The sequence below is a fragment of the Sparus aurata genome, chromosome 21 (genome assembly GCF_900880675.1).
Source record: "Sparus aurata chromosome 21, fSpaAur1.1, whole genome shotgun sequence".
Taxonomy (NCBI): domain Eukaryota; kingdom Metazoa; phylum Chordata; class Actinopteri; order Spariformes; family Sparidae; genus Sparus; species Sparus aurata.
In genome coordinates, this window is record NC_044207.1 from 32,494,517 (window position 1) to 32,513,963 (window position 19,447).

At 41.1% G+C, this 19,447-nt stretch overlaps 2 protein-coding genes and 1 long non-coding RNA gene across 8 annotated transcripts in view; all 3 read left to right on the plus strand.

The window, feature by feature from the left end:
* LOC115572035 (uncharacterized) overlaps positions 1-10,726 on the plus strand; it is a 30,484-nt gene extending 19,758 nt beyond the window's left edge. For 5 of the 6 annotated variants that reach the window (XM_030401794.1, XM_030401791.1, XM_030401792.1 and 2 more), the window contains 2 exons: positions 2,027-2,139; positions 6,645-10,726. In XM_030401794.1, coding sequence (XP_030257654.1) covers positions 2,040-2,139; positions 6,645-10,219 — 3,675 coding nt within the window. In that variant the 5' untranslated portion in view covers positions 2,027-2,039 and the 3' untranslated portion in view covers positions 10,220-10,726. The remainder of the gene's footprint in view (positions 1-2,026; positions 2,140-6,644) is intronic. The other variant, XM_030401795.1, reaches the window with a different exon arrangement.
* Positions 10,727-14,700: 3,974 nt separating this feature from the next.
* Positions 14,701-15,840, plus strand: LOC115573098 (uncharacterized). The gene is made up of 2 exons (XR_003982221.1): positions 14,701-15,477; positions 15,571-15,840. It is a non-coding gene; the product is annotated as an uncharacterized LOC115573098 (long non-coding RNA).
* Positions 15,841-19,209: 3,369 nt separating this feature from the next.
* Positions 19,210-19,447, plus strand: part of LOC115571917 (uncharacterized) — a 30,811-nt gene continuing 30,573 nt past the window's right edge. Inside the window, exon 1 of the mRNA XM_030401561.1 lies at positions 19,210-19,332. The gene's annotated coding sequence lies outside the window, so the exon portion shown is untranslated. The remainder of the gene's footprint in view (positions 19,333-19,447) is intronic.

The window sequence follows — 19,447 nt, forward strand, 5'->3', positions numbered from 1 at the left end:
GGTGTACATATACATCACGGTCCAGAATCGTGAAATTGGCTCTCGGCCCACCACAAGTCTACTTACTTTTTTATTCACATTTGCAATTGCAAGTGAAACCCAATCTAAGAAATTTGCATCTTCCACGGCACTCTGATTTGCAGCCACACGTGGCTAGTTGTTCACAATTTTGTGCAATTGGTGCATTTGCTGTCCAGAAGATCCCCCATTGTTCACCAAGCTTTTTCCATCTTCAGTCAGCAGGAGTCTCTGCTTCTGGCTGACACTGGGTAGCTTGACCCCATATGCTGCCTGCCTGATATGCAGCATGTTTAGTGTGTTGAAGCAGAGCTGCTCCTGTTGGAGGAATGGCTTCATATGGCCTCTGCTTTCGGGCCAACATGTCAAGTCTAGCCTCATCTACACTAACAGCTGTGCTTGATCGATCATACAGTAGGACCACAAACTTCTCAAGGATCTCCAGGTCACTATCAGCCAGAACAGGAGGGTATTGACTTAGTTTGCTGAAGATGAGAGAGGCCTCAGGGAAAATGTCCCAGGTTTGCCAGGCACCTCAATCATAGACATAGTACACATTCAGGTATGGGATACAACTAGGTTCGGGTCACCTACACCTAGCCTGATCATTCATCCAGTATCATTAAGTCCTGTGTGATCTGTACACCTTCCAGGTAAGCATACATGAACAAGTCATGTATTGCCACGCTTACCCTTGGCTCGGCTCTCACGTGCTGGCACAACCTGTCAATTCAGGTGTGGCTATCTAACTACATCTTTTACTAGCTAATTGATGAGGGACTGGTAGACAGCATTTGGGACACTAAACTTAGCTATATTATTACTACTAGTCAAGAACTACAGTGTTAGCAAAACTAGATCAGCTGACACTGAACCCCATGCTGAGTTACACAGCAGTGAAGTCACCAGTGTGCCCTGGTTGTGTAATGACGTTCACTCCATTAAACAAAACCTTCCTTAACACACTAAATTGAGCTCTGACAGAAATGGTGGCCATCTTGAAAATGGTTTCCATCTTGAATTTTTGAGTGGCACACACCTTTTTCCATGAGAATGTTCCTTGAAGAATATTTGTACCAAATTTGATAATAGCATCACCATTTGAAAAGTTGATGTAAGGATTCAATAGAAATGGCGTCCATCTTGAAATTTTGAATTTTTGAGGGATAAGCACCATTTTCCCCAAAAACATTCTTAAGAGAGTATTTTCACAAAATGTTATGCCTACATCACTGTTTGAACGATTGACATAATGAGCATTTGACAGAAATAGCGGCCATCTTGAAAAAATGGCCGCCATGTTGAATTTTTGGGTGGCCAACGCCTCTTTCCCAAAAAGTGACCCTTAGAGAGTATCTGTGCCAAATTTCATGCTTGTATACCAATTTGAACGATTCTCTTGAAATATGCCATTAATCTGCTCCACTAAGAGGAAAGAGTTATAATTTAAGATGACTTTTTTTAATTAGAAAATTATCAACAGGTACTCTAATGAATTATTTGTTTATTACTACTTATTACTGAATCAATATTGAAGCATTTAAGTCAATATTGAATCGAATCGATATTGAATCGAATTGCGACCTAAAGAATCGAAATCGAATCGAATCGTGAGGTACCCAGCCCTAGTGAGAGTGCTGGGAGTAAACTAAAACAGTAAAGTTGTGTCCAAACAGCTTTTTAAGTCAGATGGGAGCTGCTGAATCTGCTGATAATTCTTAGGAGGTTCATTCTTTTTGTAATGTTACACATTATTATTATAAACTCAATAAAATCTCTATTTCATGCACCAGGTGCGTAGGAGAGGGACAGGTAGACCAAAGGTTGTAAACAAATGTTAATCAAAAATTTGTTTTTATCTAATGAATTACTGTGAACCTAGATGACTGCAAATTGAGGTGTTACTGTGAATAACTAAGTGTTTTTTAACATGACACAGACAAATAACAGGTTAGTCAGGAGGAGAGTCAGAGAAGTGAACTAACGAGTTGTTGTTGGTTTTGTCCAGTTCAGCCTGAGCGATGGACTCTGAAGCCAGCAGGACGATGGAGGTGGCGGCGCTCGGCCGACCTTTCAGCCTCGGGATGCTGTACGACTGCCGCAAAGATTCACTCATCCCTGGTAAGGATGATTTCATCATTAATGCCTCAAAACTAAATATTCGGTATTTAAAGTCATATTCAATGATTTCATCTCTAATCTTTTTTTGGCAACTTTACAGCAGGGATCAGGCTCATATCAGAGTCATGAAACCTTTCAATTATTTCATGTCAGTTCGTTGGTTTGTTTGCAGTATTTACTGAGTGAGTACAGTTTGATGCAGATAAAGGGACTGTTGAGACTTGATGGAGGTATGCTCTCTACTGAGTGCTATATGTTAGTTATTTTTGTAATCATTGTCTGGCTGTTTCTTGCTGCACCAGCAGGTATTTTACTTTTCTGGTTTGTTAGAACAAACAAAAGGACAGAGGGACAGTGAGCATGAGATCAGAGCTGAAGGCAGTCAGAGATTACATCTGAACAACAGAACAACAACATCTGTGTCCTGACCCAACGCTCTGGATATTCTGGTGCCGCAGAAGAAATAACCCAAACTAGAAAGTCAAAAAAAAAATTCTGACAGTTAAACAAGTCATTTAGTGAGGTTGTGAGGCTTTTATTAACATTTTAAAGACCTATCTTTTACAATGTGAGCTTTTGGAAAAAAGTCTCCAGTGGATCACACAGCGATGTAATTACATGGCTTGGCCATGACAAAAACTGGCTTCAAGTCCTGGCGCTCTTTGAGGGGTTTGATCTTGATGATGAGGCCAGCAGTCTTTGCCGAGGACGTTCCAGTCAAGCCAACTACACTAAATAGTCCTCCTCCTCTTCTTTGTTGGTTTTACCCAGTGGCGGTCATGACGCCCTGGGCAAACCTCACCTCCAGCACCCCCCAAAAAATGGACAGAAAAAACACTCAAAATAACTTATTTATTAAAGTAATTGTTGGACATTTGAACACACACAGTAACAGCTATAATAAAAAAATATATATACAATCATAAATAATAAGTACCAATAATCAAAAGAACTATTATAATAAAACGAAATATAAATAAAGTAGAGAATCAAATTTCTGAATTGCCCAAATCCTTCATCACACAAATACAATAACACACTCAAGAGAGTGCAATAATTTTATTACAATTTGAACGAGAAATACAAAATAAATACCAACCAACTTCTTGATATATTTTTTTCCCACTAACCAATGACTTCCTGAAGTACTGATGGTGGCAACTTCTTCCGTCACTGTTGTTTCTAGGGAATACAAAGTCGGATGGTACCTGACCTGGTACCCCAGAAATCAGTTGTGTTCGAATTCTCACAGTCAGAACTGAAGGCCAGTTAGCCGGTCAGTGAACAATGGCTCCTCCTCAGGAGGCGATTCTGCTCCAGTGTTTCTAATAGAGAGCACAAGGGCGTTAGTATACACACATTATTCACAACGTTTATAGTGGTGGAACATCACACATACCCAGTGATGATAACATTACTAGACAATTCCCCGCCGGGAATTCGCGAGAGTGGGCTGTGCGCTTTGCCCCGTGACGAAAAAGCAAACATGGCATCAGCAAAGTTTCCTCACCATCAAGCGGGAAAGGCCTTAAGGAACACACACATCAAGTTTTGTGGTCCTAGTTTCAGAAATGTGGAAATGGCAGCGAGTTAAAAAAGGGTGCAGTTTTGAGATTCCTCTTCCCGATTTATATTGGAGTAAATTGAGCATTTGAGAGCTACTCTTGTGGGTTAGCGGTCGATAATTCAAAAACAGTAAATCCTACCGATAAAGTAGACACACTGGGAGAAAGAAGACAAGTGTGGCTACAACTCTGGAAAATATCACTGTTTTTGAGTCTAATATGTGGCCAGGATCGTCACGGAAAGAGAACATTTCTGAGCAAATTTTTGAGTCTCTCTCACTCTGTCAGTTAGCCCTCTCCACTCTGCTGCACGAACATTCCGCCATACACAATCATTGAAAACCCTGAATTTTTCCCAAAATCACTCACTGTCATTCAAGGATCACAGTTCAAAAACTACACATCATAGCAAAAAAGTTCAAATACAACTTAAATACTCGGGACTTGTGCCTACATTTCAAAGCTGAAATGGTGTTTCTACGTGAACATTTGCCAGAGCAGGAGATGTTTGAAAAACGTCGCAGATTTGCGACTTTTTTGACCTCGCCCCATTTAATCCTTATGGGAAATTTATCGCAGTTTTTCACGACTTACGTCGCGAAAAATCAATGTTTCGTAAATCTGAATAATAGCAACCCGAGTCCGATCGAGCCTCACATTGAATGAGTGAAAAAATAATCATCAAATGTAGTTTAAATGTTGGGAAATATAGTGTGTGTGTGCGTTTGTGTGCATGTGAGTGGACGCATCAGCATGGCTGTGTGTGTGTGTGTGTGTGTACATGTCTCTCTATCTGTCTGTCTGTCTCATGTGTGTCTCCTGTCTGTCTCTCTGTCTGTCTGATGCATGTCTCCTGTCTGTCTGTCTCATGTGTGTCTCCTGTCTGTCTGTCTGTCTGTCTTGTCTGTCTCATGTGTGTCTCCTGTCTGTCTGTCTGTCTGTCTGATGTATGTCTCCTGTCTGTATGTCTGTCACTCTCTCTCTTTGCCCAGCTGATTTCGGTTGCTAGGTGACAGTTGGCAGGGGCCGTAGCAACGGACTGTGAGGGAGTCAGTTGGCCCTCTCCACTCTGCTGCACAAACATTCCCCCATACACAATCAATGAAAACCCAGAATTTCTCCAAAATCACTCACCATCGTTCAAGGATCACAGTTCAAAAACTACACATCGTAGGAAAAAAGTTCAAATACAACAAAAATACTCAGGACTTGTGCCTACATTTTAAAGCTGGAATGGTGTTTCCACGTGAACGTATGCCCGAGCAGGAGATGTTTGAAAAACATCGCAGATTTGCGAGTTTTTTGACCTCGTCCCATTCATTCCTTATGGGAAAATTGTCGCAGTTTTTCGCGACGTACGAGAACAATAATAGCAGCACTCTTCCGCCCGAGCCGCACGTTTTGATGTATTTTTTGTTTGTATTCGCTCAACGGTGCGGGGCGTGAAAACTGCCAAATTATCACGGGAGGATGAAAAATAATAAAAAGAGGCGCGAGCAATAACAATAGTGGGCTGTGCGGAGCACAGCCCACTATGGACACCTATAGCTCTGCTATAGAGGTGTCCATAGTGGGCTGGCGAGCACAGCCCACTAATAACTGTCTGCAAAATGCTTTGCAGGGGTGCAAACTCAGTCTTGCTGGGGAGAAGTAGAGGTGAGTGGGTCTTCATCCTCAGGATCAGACAGCATTTGTGGAGACCTGTGTGGCTGAGGAGGTAGATGGCTCCTCATCCTGGCATGTGGCAGAGGGTGCTCCAAAAACATTTAAAAAAGTGCCCCTGCATTTGCCTTAAAATACAACATAAATGATCAATGCATTAACCCCTTAAGGAACACCGTTCCAACATAGGAACACCCTTGTGTTTAGACGGAAACCAAGACCTGTGTTCCAACCTCTGTAACTCTGTGTCAGTATGTCATAGAATCACACTTACACTTCTACAAAAAACTTGAGGGTGTTACCTTTCCAATGGCACCATCCCTGAGTCTCAAACTATGTGGGAGCTAACATGCTTTTAATTTCAGTATGTCATTTTGGAAAAAGAACCTTAAAATGGAGGCGTTCATTAAGAGGTTAATAGCACAATTAAATAAACGTAAATGTTGTTAAGCATAGTTTATCCAGCTTTTAGAATAGGAAACAAATGAATAACACAACCTCTTTGGTTAATGGCTAATTATATACATGACACACTCCAAATGACTCAGAAAGCTATATCACAAAATATCAGTGCAATATACGTCTTCTGAATTAGCTTACATAACTGATAATTCATTTTACTGAGCAGAACAGGACCTAACACGACGTTTACGAAACAGTATGTGAGCTGGTCATGTTGTGTTACATGCACATTATTAGGGTGAAATAAATTTGATATAATGTTTGCTAGTCAGCTGGGCTGAAAACGGATGCTGTCGTCATCTATTATTATAGCCAGCAGTATAGCAAGTGGCTAGAAACATACGAGTTAGCCTATACAAATTAACGTCATTTCATTCATTACATGCATGATCACACTCATGAAGAGTATTTGATATGGCTCCATACCTTTACCTTATGCTCGTTTCTCCTCTTCTTCTTTTCTCTTTTTCCTGAACTGGGCACCTGACAGCTTTGTCCCTTTTCTTATCCATTTCTTTATTTGACACTTGGGAATCAACAGGTGACCCATCCCAACACTGTCAACCAAGAGTTAAGACTAAACCAATTCACCTCGATTTGTAATATATTTCACTATTTAACCAAACCAAAAAATAACTTATGTGAAACTATGGGCTTTTACTCATAATATTAATGTGACTGAAATGTGCTTCATGTGGAAGGAATTCGCGATGTGACTGACTTTATCCTACTAATTGCATTAGTTGTGCACTATTATATGAATCCCCCGCCCCAGCAGGTGAACCTGTCCCTTGATTTTTGCCTCTTCTTTTTCAGGACTGACATTGTGGGACCGCAGTGACCTGGCAGAACATATTGGAGAAAGACCAAAGAACTATAATGACTTTGAGATAGTTGCATCTGAATCCATTGAGGACAAATCTTCAGCACTTAATGTTGAAGCCTCTTTAAAGGCGAGTTTCTTGGGGGGACTGGTTGAGGTTGATGGATCGGCAAAATACCTGAACGATAGTAAGACTTCCAAAAATCAGGCCAGAGTAACACTGACTTACAAAGCTACCACAAAGGTCCAGGAAATGTCGATGGATCATCTTGGAAGAGGTAATGTGAAGCATCCATATGTCTTTGATAAAGGGTTAGCTACACATGTAGTCACAGGTGTTCTTTATGGAGCACAAGCCTTCTTTGTCTTTGACCGTGAGGTGTCAGAAAAGGAAGATCATCAAGACATTGAGGGTAACTTGAAGGTGATGATCAAGAAAATTCCCCGTCTTGCTATAGAAGGTGAAGGTTCACTGAAAATGGAAGACAAAGACAGAGAAAAGGTTGAGAAATTCTCCTGCAGATTCTTTGGAGACTTTTCACTTCAGAAAACTCCGACATCCTTTCAGGATGCAATACAAGTCTATCAAAGTTTGTCAACATTGCTGGGAGCCAACGGAGAAAACGCCGTACCAATGAAGGTCTGGATGTTGCCACTGACATGTTTAGATTCTTCTGCTGCGAAACTCGTCCGTCAGATAAGTTTAACTTTAGTTAAAAAGTCACAGAGTGTCCTGGAGTACTTCAGTGAGCTGGAGATGAGGTGCAATGATGCACTGAAAACCACCACTGTACAGCAGTTCCCACAGATTGGCACAAAGATTAAAACCTTTAAAGAGATGTGCTCTGAGTTCAAGCTGGAATTCCAACAAAGTTTGGCAAAGAAACTTCCTTCAATCCGAGGAGGAGGAGAAGAAGAGGCTGTGCTCGCAGAGATCCTGAAGAAGATACATTCTTCTCCTTTCAACAGCAAAGACCTGAACAAGTGGATGGACTGTAAAGAGAGAGAAATTCACACCTTAAAGTCTTTCACCAACATGATGAAGAATACTAAGATTGTCTCATCTCAAACAGACCTGTACAAGGAAAGTCTCAGTGCAGATCATACTGTGTGTTTTGTCTTCACCTCACTGGGAAGTGATGAACCGTACCTCTCAACTTTATCAGAGTACTTAGAAGAAACAACCAAACCAGACAAAGCTCGATGGTCTTGTACTCATGATGTAGAGAAGGAACAATGGTACGCCTCAAGAGAAGTAGCCGATAAAATGAGGAGTAAAGCAAAACTCTTCAGTGACTTTGCAGAGGCCAACAAGGAGAACAAGAACATTAAGTTCTTGGCAGCTGGTTTAACAGATGAGACACAGAAAGGTTCAAGCATCTACCTTTATAAAGACGGCTTCTCTGTCACTGAGAACTTTGAGCCTCCTTCAAAACCTGAAACATTAACAGTCAGAGACATAAACCACAACAGTGTGACGCTGAAGATTTCTCCATCAAAGTTTGGAGCAGAGAACATCATCTCCTACTCTGTTGAGTACTGTGTCAGTGGACAGGATGGATGGAAAGAAAAGACAGCATCAGGAGCTGAAGAAGTCACAGTGAGCGATCTGAGTCCAAACACAGAGTACAAGTTCAGATGCAGAGCAGTGACCTCAGTAGGTGTTGGACCAGCCAATGAAGTCAGTGGTTCCATTACAACTTTACCTTGCAGCCCTCCTGGAAAACCTCAAGTTGAACCAAACTCAAGGGAGATATCAGTCAGCTGGGACAAACCTGCTGAACTCAGACAAGATGTCCAGAACCCGAGCTACAATGTGGAGTACGCCAAAACAGACAGCAGGGGGAAAGAGGAAGATCTCCACTGGAACCAAAAGATGTCAAGGACTGAAAAGACGACCGTTTCACAGCTTCAGCCAGAGACAGAATATGTCGTCAGGGTCAGATGCGATTGTGGTGAAGCTGGAAGAAGCAAAGAAAGCACCTCTTCTATCTTTGCTGTGTGCCCAAAAGAACGACTTGCTGATGCTGTTAAAAACCAAAGCAGTCTGCTGGAACATCAGTCAGGTCGTCTCCCTGTTTATAAAGTTCCTCTGGAAGAAGAAAGACTGAGTGTTGCAGGGTGCAGGCGTTTTAATTTTGGGAAAGAGTCTTTCAAACAGAATCGCACCATCATGGTTCTCGGAGCAGCTGGAGCTGGAAAATCAACTCTCATCAATGGGATAATCAATTACATTCTGGGAGTTGAATGGGAGGATTCATATCGGTTTAAATTAGTACATGAGGATCCATCAAAATCACAAGCTGAAAGCCAGACTTCTGAAGTCACTGTGTACAAAATCAACCACCAGGAGGGGTTTGAAATAGACCACTCACTGACCTTCGTTGACACTCCAGGATTTGGAGATACAAGAGGCATAAAGAGAGACAAGGAGATCACAGAACAGCTGCGTAATCTATTCACTGATAAACGTGGTGTCAGTGAAATTGATGCTGTGTGTTTCGTAGCTCAGGCTTCTTTAGCTCGACTCACACCAACACAGAAATATGTGTTTGACTCTGTGCTCTCAATCTTTGGCAAAGATGTGGCAGAAAACATCAGAGTTCTGGTGACATTTGCAGACGGCCAGCTTCCACCAGTTATAGAGGCGATCAAAGCTTCAGGTGTCCCATGTCCTAAATCAGAAGACGGGCTGCCACTTCACTTCAAATTCAATAATTCAGCGTTGTTTGCAGACAATAAATCATCTGCAGCAGGTGGCAGAAGTAAATATGGAGGCTTTGATCAGATGTTTTGGGACATGGGGGCCAATAGCATGGAGATGTTCTTTGATGCTTTGAATGTGATAGAAACCAAAAGCTTGACACTGACAAAGGAGGTCCTCAGAGAGAGAAAGCAGCTTGAGAATTCCGTTGAAAATTTGCGGAAGCAGGTTAAACTTGGGTTAGCCCAGCTTGAGGAGATAAAACAGACAAATTTGAAACTGAAAGATCATGAGGCAGAGATCAGCAGGAATGAAAAATTTGTGATTGATGTCACTGTCACGAAGCCTGTTAAAACAGATATTTCTCGTACTGGAAAATACCTCAACTGTCAGCAGTGTCAGTTTACCTGTGGAATAGCCGATGATAAAGAGAAAGCACGCTGTTCTGCAATGGGATCAGATGGAAACTGTACTCAGTGTCCCGGCAAATGTCCTTGGATTGTACATTTTAATCAGAAGTACAAATGGGAGTATCAGGAAGTTAAAGAAAAAAAAACAGCAGAAGATCTGAAAGAAAAGTACCTAGAAGCCAAAGGTGCTAAGGCATCTGTTCAGGTTTTGTGTGACAAACTGAACTCTGTATTTGATCGTTTGCAGGCTAATGTGGGGAAACTGATGAAGAGGTCTGCTAAGCGTTTAAACAGACTCAAAGAGATCGCACTGAAGCCAAATCCTCTCTCCACTCCAGAGTACATTGACCTGCTTATTGAGGGAGAGAAATCTGAGTGTAAACCAGGCTGGCAGCAACGAGTTGAGCACCTGACAGCCATGAGAGAACAAGCAGAGTTAATGGCTGTACTATAGCCCACCAATTGATTTGTGGTCAAACAATCAAACAAATAACAATACCAACTGCAACAAAACTAATACCAAATAATTAGAATGACTACACTGACTACACTGACTTCACCACCAAATAAGACTGTCAGTGTCTGATAAAGACCAAGATGAGACCGGTTCTGATCCCAACGAACACCAACACAGACCACATGCCACTCCAAGAGAGATTAGAACACACCAGGATCAGTGCCAGGCAAGAAAATGGCATCAGGTCAACTCCATGAATGATCACATGGACAGAGATCTGATTTGTACATCACTGAAGTCTTTACTAGCTGAGACATTTCTTCAGTTTAATGGTGCAACCTGATCAGTAGTTTGAAATCAGCTAGTAGTTAAAATATAATCTCATGAAGAGCTTCAGGTGTAAACGTAGCAGCAGGTTGATGAAGAGCTTCAGGTGTAAACGTAGCAGCAGGTTGATGAAGAGCTTCAGGTGTAAACGTAGCAGCAGACTGATGAAGAGCTTCAGGTGTAAACGTAGCAGCAGACTGATGAAGAGCTTCAGGTGTAAACGTAGCAGCAGACTGATGAAGAGCTTCAGGTGTAAACGTAGCAGCAGGTTGAAGAGCTTCAGGTGTAAACGTAGCAGCAGGTCGATGAAGAGCTTCAGGTGTAAACGTAGCAGCAGCTTGATGAAGAGCTTCAGGTGTAAACGTAGCAGCAGGTCGATGAAGAGCTTCAGGTGTAAACGTAGCAGCAGGTCGATGAAGAGCTTCAGGTGTAAACGTAGCAGCAGGTCGATGAAGAGCTTCAGGTGTAAACGTAGCAGCAGGTCGATGAAGAGCTTCAGGTGTAAACGTAGCAGCAGATGAAGAGCTTCAGGTGTAAACGTAGCAGCAGGTTGATGAAGAGCTTCAGGTGTAAACGTAGCAGCAGGTTGATGAAGAGCTTCAGGTGTAAACGTAGCAGCAGATGAAGAGCTTCAGGTGTAAACGTAGCAGCAGGTCGATGAAGAGCTTCAGGTGTAAACGTAGCAGCAGGTTGATGAAGAGCTTCAGGTGTAAACGTAGCAGCAGATTGATGAAGAGCTTCAGGTGTAAACGTAGCAGCAGGTTGATGAAGAGCTTCAGGTATAAACGTAGCAGCAGGTTGATGAAGAGCTTCAGGTGTAAACGTAGCAGCAGGTCGATGAAGAGCTTCAGGTGTAAACGTAGCAGCAGATTGATGAAGAGCTTCAGGTGTAAACGTAGCAGCAGGTTGATGAAGAGCTTCAGGTGTAAACGTAGCAGCAGATTGATGAAGAGCTGCTGCAGCCCAGTCATGATGTTCAGCAGGTGTAACGTCGACCACGTTCACCATCTTAATTAATGGTATTTAAAGTAAACAGCAGCCTTCAGCTGTCGTCTGCTCTCACAGTGAAGCTCAGTCACTGTAATGTGTGATGCTGTGAGAAACATGAAGAGAGCAGTTCTGCTGTGATGATGTCAACACACATGTAGAAAGAAATCTGATGGTGAAGAGAACAAATCAAAACATTGACATCATGTTGTGATAAATGTTGAAGTGCTGAACTAATAGAACAATCTGCTCCAATGCAACCTGATCATCAAAGTCTTTATTTTTGTCTTTTGAACATAAATGTTTGAATGTGTTTCATTGTACCCAGTTTACATAGTTGAGTTTTTACACTGGCTCATCAGCTTCCTGCTTATTTTAACATGTTTATCTACTATTTTCTTTTTTATTGGACATTTAAAACCTTTAAGACGATCTGAATAATGTTTCATTTCTCCTCATGCTGATGTGTGCTGACATGTTATTGTCCTGTGGGCTCCCACTGAAAGATGGAGAAATCAATAATCAATAAATGTGATGATTGTCAGGCGTGTTCGTTTGTTTGATCATCAGCAACACATTCAGGTTGGTGGTGAATTTAGTAGCACAGACTGTTATCTGTTGTTGAACAGCTGTGATGAAAAGACAAAAGGACAAATCCACAAAACTCCTCCACTGTGATTTGAAGCCTTAAACGTCCCCTTACATTTCTGTCATTTCACTGAATCATTTCATTTCTATGACACATCAAACCTTTTCCACACACAGTGTCACATCTTTATTGTGTCTCCTGTTGTTCAGTCTCTTCATTAAAGCTACAGGATGTTTCACTGAGGGAAAGATTCAAAGCCAAGACTCCATCAAATGGAACATTTCAACATGTCTGCTGCATCATTTTACACACATTTCCCCAAAATCCAGCCTGACACATTTGGTATTGTTGTAAACTTTGGGATCTCCAGCAGAATGATCTCCAGCAGAACGTCAGATAAAGTTCAGAGGGTCAGTTTGTAAAGACGAAGCCAGCGGAGGCTTCAGAAGAGTTGAAATCCAGCTGTGCTCCTCATATGTGAAGCAGTGGTTCTGGTTCTGTTCCCTGGAAGGAGCTCAGGGCTCTGCTCTCTACTTCCTCCATGTAGAGGTCAGCCACAATGGGAGACACTGGTGAAGCCACCACAGCTGTGCTTCTGCCTGTAAAAACCCTCCTGGGATGTGAAACAGGTGGTATTCAGGCAGAGGTCGGGTCCAAAAAGTGGTCCCAATGAAAAGAGACAATGTGTGGTTTGTAAGTGAGCTTTAAAACGACACATAGAAGTGTTTTCTGATGTGATGAAACTATCAGCAGGACCACATCATTTGTCTCTGTCTGTCAAAAGTGTCCAATAAGAAGACAAATCAAAATAGAAACTATAGAAGAGCAATTCAACTCCAACTTACAAGGCAAGCAGTACAAATACACACAGTACCCACCAGCAGAGATGTACTTCAACTAATACTGCAGTACTGTCTCAAGTGAAGTGACACAGTGCTGTGATTAGTTAGACTTCTATAGTTATAGTTAGTATAGTACATGTCAGAGTAATATGACACCATCTACTGTAACAGGCAGCAGCAGAATAATATAGTAATAATATAGTTCTGTCAGGCGTGTTCGTTTGTTTGAGAGGTGAAAGTAGACAGACCAATAGAGAAGACAGACTACGACGTACACTGTTAACTATCTAATAAGAAGAATTGTATCATTAAGCAAAAAGCTTGATCAAGGACTTTCTCTGTTTGAAAAATCACAGGCAGCAGAGCCCTAAGCAGCAACGCTGTTAACTGCAACCAGTCGCCCAGAAAAAGATGCAGAATTTCAGCATGTAATACATTATATATTGCTTTCACAATGTATGTGTTGAATTGTCATTGGTCAACCATATAGATAGGATGAATACTATTATTGGACAGTCAAGTAAAAAAGGTGGGGAGAAACCGTGGTTTAGACTTTAGCTTTCCCATCGGTGGTGCACAAACTCATTCCAGTGTCTCAGCACACAAACCATGATTCCTGGAGACGTCACCCTGTTGAAGAAAACAAATTGTTCCTGGCCTCAACTGCCTGTTCCCCACTATCTGCCTGTGTTTATGGTGCCTTCACTGTCGCATAAGCACAAGGGATTTGGGAGGTGATATCGCTGGCCTTGGAGGCCTCTTCATGTGCGAAAGTTTTAGTTAAAGTGTTCTGTTTGCTTCTGACCATCTCATTAGTCAGCAGGATATGTGCAACTCTTAATAATGTGAGATAACAGGAAAAGATGGGAAAAGACAATCTATATGTGTCACAGTGTGGCAGATGTCATAATTTAATGAGCTATGAATGATGTGCGTGTAGTTTCATGAGTAGTGTGTTTGTTAAGGGGAGTCACGGGCAGTCATGGGCAATATTTAGTAGGCCGGGGTCATAGGGGGACATAATAAGTGGTCAGTGGGGCATAATGAAAATGTATAAATCCTAACATGATTCTAAGTGTTGTCTGTTGTCCTCTGATGTGTCAGTGTCGCGTTCTTTGTCTTCTGCAGCTTCATTTTCTCTCCCAAACTAACAATTTACATCTAAATGTTCCAAAATTGGACAAAAAATCAAAGATTTCAGAAAGATGAAATGCAAAGTGAAAATAAATGTGAGCATCAGAACTGGTGCCCCTTCAGAGGGCCCGACCCGGAGGTTGGGAACCACTGGACTAACTAAACTAACTGTATATAAAGTAGTTCAGACGGAGTGATGTAATGTAACTAAGTACTTCCACTCCACTACATTTAGGAGGCAGATATTGTACTTCTTACTCCACTGCATGTATTTGCTTTGCTGTTCACTTTAGTTACTAGTTACTTTACAGATTACAAGTATCACATTTTTAATAGGGCCGGGACTCGATTAAAAAAATTAATCGAATTAATCAGAGGCTTTGTAATTAATTAATTGAAATTAATCGCATTTTAATCGCATATAAATATTTGACCTGAGAACAGTGAGAAGCAATTTTTTTCACATGGATTTTAATATACCATTGAATAATGACTGAATAGTGACGGGAAGGTCGCTGGTTCGAATCCCTGGCTCCCCGGGATTGAGCTACATGCCGAAGTATCCTTGAGCAAGACTCTGAACCCCAAAATTGCTCCTGATGTGCAGATGGCACCTTGTGAAACTGCCATCAGTAAGGGTCACTGGATTTGGCCCCAGTAACCCCGCGACCCCTTTAAAAAAGGTGGTATAAAGCAGTAACATCACTCGCGACCCTCATGGAGAAAGCGGAAGAAAACGAAACGAAACGAAAGTTACTTTACTGATACTTTGATACCTCAGTACATTTAATATCAGATACTTTAAGACTTTTATTTGACTATTTGACTTTTGGGTTCTTACAGCACCGTTCACCTGCAGCAGCTCTGATGATGATGGTAATAATAATAATAATAACAATAATAATAATAATATCACACAGAAACAGATATCAGTCAGCAGGAACAGTTTTCTGTGAAACGAGTACTTTTACTTTTGATCCTTTCAGTGTGTTTCAGTGAAAGTACTTAATGACTTTGACTTAAATGAACTCGAGGAGGTTTAAGTGGTTCTGAAGCTGTTTAAATGTGATACTGATGCCTCTATATGAGCCACATAAACAAGTGAGAGCATCAGATTGTGTTTGTGTATATTGATGATATTCAGTGTTGATGTTTGTCACCAGGTCACATTCTGACTCATCCAGGTTGAATAAATCATAAAGATAAATGTATGTTTTATTTGACAGGGCTCACCAGGACCAGCAGGATATAAAGGTTCTTGTTGCCTCTTTAAAAGAGATTTGAACTGCCAGTCTTTTACTTGTAATGGAGTATTTTGACATTATTGTCAGTGAAGTGAAAGATGTGAGTCCTTGTTGAAGAACATCATAACTCAGGTGTGTGTGAACATTTAGTCAAACTGTGTTGAACAAAAGGAAAACTGCTGCTGTGTTAGTTTCATGTGTTCCTGTCACATTCTGCCTCTTCAGGCTCAGTGGTTGTCGTTCTCCATCCGTCCACCAGATGTCCTCAGACTTTTCCACCTGTCCCCGTCCCCTGACTCCCACGTCCACCTGCATCAGCCCCGCAGGATCTACCTGCTCCATTTACTCTTGAACAAAACTGACACATATAAGCATCTCTCCAATGTGAAGAACTGTCTGTATTCTGTATTACACAACAGTGATGTCACCATTTATGTCCCAAATAATGGAAACAAATAAACTAATAAATGGTTCAGTAGATAAATAAAAATATAAGAATACATGGAGGTGTTAATTAATTTTAAAAATGTGACTAATATACTAGTTCCGTTCCGTTTTCTTTTCTGCTTTTTTCCGTGAGGGTTGCGGAGATGTTTTATCTCCCCTTTTTTCAGGGGAGGTTACTGGGGCCAAATCCAGTGACTGTGGGCGAAGGCCAGGGTACACCCTGAACGAGTCGCCAGCTCATTGCAGGACCCTTACTGATGGCAGTGGCTGCCACACAGGTGCCAACTGCGCATCAGGAGCAATTTGGGGGTTCAGTATCTTGCTCAAGGATACTTCGGCATGTAGCTCAGTTCCACCCTAGGGGAGCCGGGATTCGAACCAGTGATCTTCCCTAGTCCAGCAGCTCTACCCACTGAGCTACAGCCGCCCCAACTAATATACTAGTTATATTTCTCTTTAAATTTGCTTCTGAATATGTTTAACTTTTTAAAATTTCCATCTTGTGATTTTTCATTTTATTATTTTATTCATTTTAAATCTTATTCATGTATTTATTTCTATATTTTCTTTGCTTTGCATTTTGCTAAATAATACATGAATAAATACAAATAAACATGTAAATACATAAATAAATGTGAAAGTGAATACACTGATAAATGAGATGGTTCAGTGGATGTGAAACAAATGGTTTGTTCCTCTTCTTCCTTTAGTGGGTTTGTTCCTTCATGTTGCCCTCCTGGTCTGCTGGTACCAGGGAGAGGTGTGTTCAGAACCCTGCAGCTCTATATGTCGGAACAAAGAGGCAGAAAACTCAGCTTGAGTTCAGCTCCACTGCAGGATTTATTCTCTCCTGAACACAAAGACATATTAAACAATTCACTTCCTGAGGTATTAAACAGAAATACTTAGTGTTGCATCAGGTGAGTTGCAGATCTTTCAAGTGTGGAGGATATTTTGCGATATCTTCATAAACATACATGTATCTACAGCATGTTAATGCATTGAAAACAACAGCACCATGAAATAAACAACATGAATGTCCATATGTGTTGAACAACACAAAATAATTATCTCTCACTTGGTTTCTGTCACATGTTCCGGCTCTGACCAAATTACACATAAAACTACAATATATTCTGACAGTGAGGAACTTTCAACCTTTCAGCATCACTCCGGTTACATCATAACAAATCACTGTGTTTATGTCTCTTTCTGAAGTCACATATTCACACAACTATACAGGAAACAGTTTCTCCAAGCAAAAGAAAATCTACATGAACCACTCACACATCTTTAACTGAGTAACAAACAAAACAAACCCTTTTACATGTCTCATAGCACTTATGTTAACAAGCTTGTTAGCAACAGGTCTGCTAGCTTAGCATGGCAGTATATAGCTAAACATCTCTAAAGATCACACACTATCACTAAGGATTCACCACACAGGTATCCCTTATACTGGGGCACATGCTTCTAGTTTTGAGGAATATTAACCTGTATGTAGGAACAAAGAGGCAGAAAACTTAGTTTGTGTTCAGCTGGACTGCAGGATTTATTCTGCAGCGCCTCTAAAGGGTTTCAAGTTCCTCCTCAGTGCTATGCACCATCTAAGACCTGTCTGAGTGTTGCACCAACAAAGAGAGTACTTTTACTTTTAAACCTTTAAGTGTATTTCAGTGAAAGTGGTTCTGAACCAAAACCACATGTGGATCGGTCCAAATTAATGCAAATCAAAGTAGAAATATCACATTATGTGACATTTTACAAACTAATAAATTCCTACAACTTATTTATTATTATTCTTATATCTTTTATTTTGGCGGGTTCAGTCCCCCGCACCTGACTCCACTGCTGCTCTGTGAGACTGTGACGTCACTGTACATGAGACCAAACTGTACAAATGATAAACTTTGACTTGAATATGAATCTAAAGTCAGATGATCACAGGTGAGGTTTCTCTCTGCAGCAGCACGGCGCCATCTGGTGGTTTGTAGGATGTATGACAGCCTGCAGGAGTACAGACAGCAGAGGACCGTGAGGACAGCTGGTCATCCAGCGTCCAATCAGGTTCCTTATAATCCACAGACCACAGACACATGATGTACTGCAGAGGTCAGAGGTCACTGATGGGAGATTCCTGCCCTCGTCTGGATGTTTGGACTCAGTTTCTCCAGCAGTGTGAAGTAGGGGTGGGCGATACTGCAAATTTTGGTATCGATCCGATAACAAGTAAATACAGGGCCAGTATTGCCGATACTGATACCGATACTGATACTTTTTACTTGAAAATTCCTGATCAATTAATGATTTTGTACTTTTGCCTTTAATTAGTTGACCATGATTATAATAACGATAAACACAGGACAAAGATTTTAGCCAAATAAGAAAATTATATTTAACATAATTAAATCTGTAACCTATCTGCATGTAGCCTAAATAGGAATACTAATGTTCCTTCAACAGATACACAAAAGGGTTATTATATTCTTGAGGTAGGTTATATATCTTAATATAAGTATATATTTTTGAGTTACAGTTACAGTGAACCTGAGTGAGCGGAGTGACAGAGGTGGACAGGAGCGCTGCACTTTCACATTTCTTCACAAACTCTGTGAAGAAATGCAAGCGATTTGCTGAATTTATAGAAGAGAAACTAAAACAAAAATATCGATCTCATCACGCTAGTATCGATCCAATACCAATACTCACCTTGGTATCGATACTATCGATATTTGGATCGATCCGCCCACCCCTAGTGTGAAGTTCCTGTGAGACAGCGAGGAGGAAGCTTCCAGCTGAGTGGACTTGATCCAGACTGGAGGAGGTCCAGAAGGTTGTTCTGACAACCGGGTCACAATAATAAACACTGACAATATACAGTTCTGCAGAACACAGGTATATTACACCTTTATGTTTCTTTAGGTTTGATTTTGAATTGTATCTTGTGACAGTGCTGGTCTGGTCTGGTTTCTGCATAAAACCACTTTGTTAGATCATGTTTTGTCTCCTTAACAACACACAGTTTTGTTGCCACAAGCTCAGTTGGAAAATCTCCTGACATCCTGTTAAAAACACCTGGTTTTATTATTACAAACAAAGCTGGAAAATGTCCAGAAGTCACGATGAAGAATATCCTGGTTTGTTGCCACATATAAAAGATATACTGTGTTTTATTATATTTAAAAACAGTCCACTTTAATTACCTTTCATTTACCTGTTTGTCATTTAATGTCACATTTTGACTCACTGCTGTTCCAGAACTTAAATGTATTAATATAAATAAACATATATTAAACTTATAAACTTCTATCATACTAATAACTGTGTTGCTGCTGTTAATATAACATCAGGTGACCTCAGCCCAGGACGTTGGAGGGCCTTCTGTTCACTGATTGGTCGCTCAGAATTTAGAAATCAAAATGGTCGCAGCTGATTGGCTGTGGAGCGGAGGAGAAGGGCGGGGCCAGTCACAAGCGGTTGACCCTGATGGAGCGGGGTCACGACACTGAGGAGAAACAAGATGGAGACACTTTAATCTGGGTCAGTACTTAAACTTTATTGGTATGACACAGAAATGTGTGTTTAACTGAAGTTCAGTCGAGTTAATTATTTCCGCGTTCAGCTGAAGAAGGGAGGTTTTCGTTAGCAGCTAATG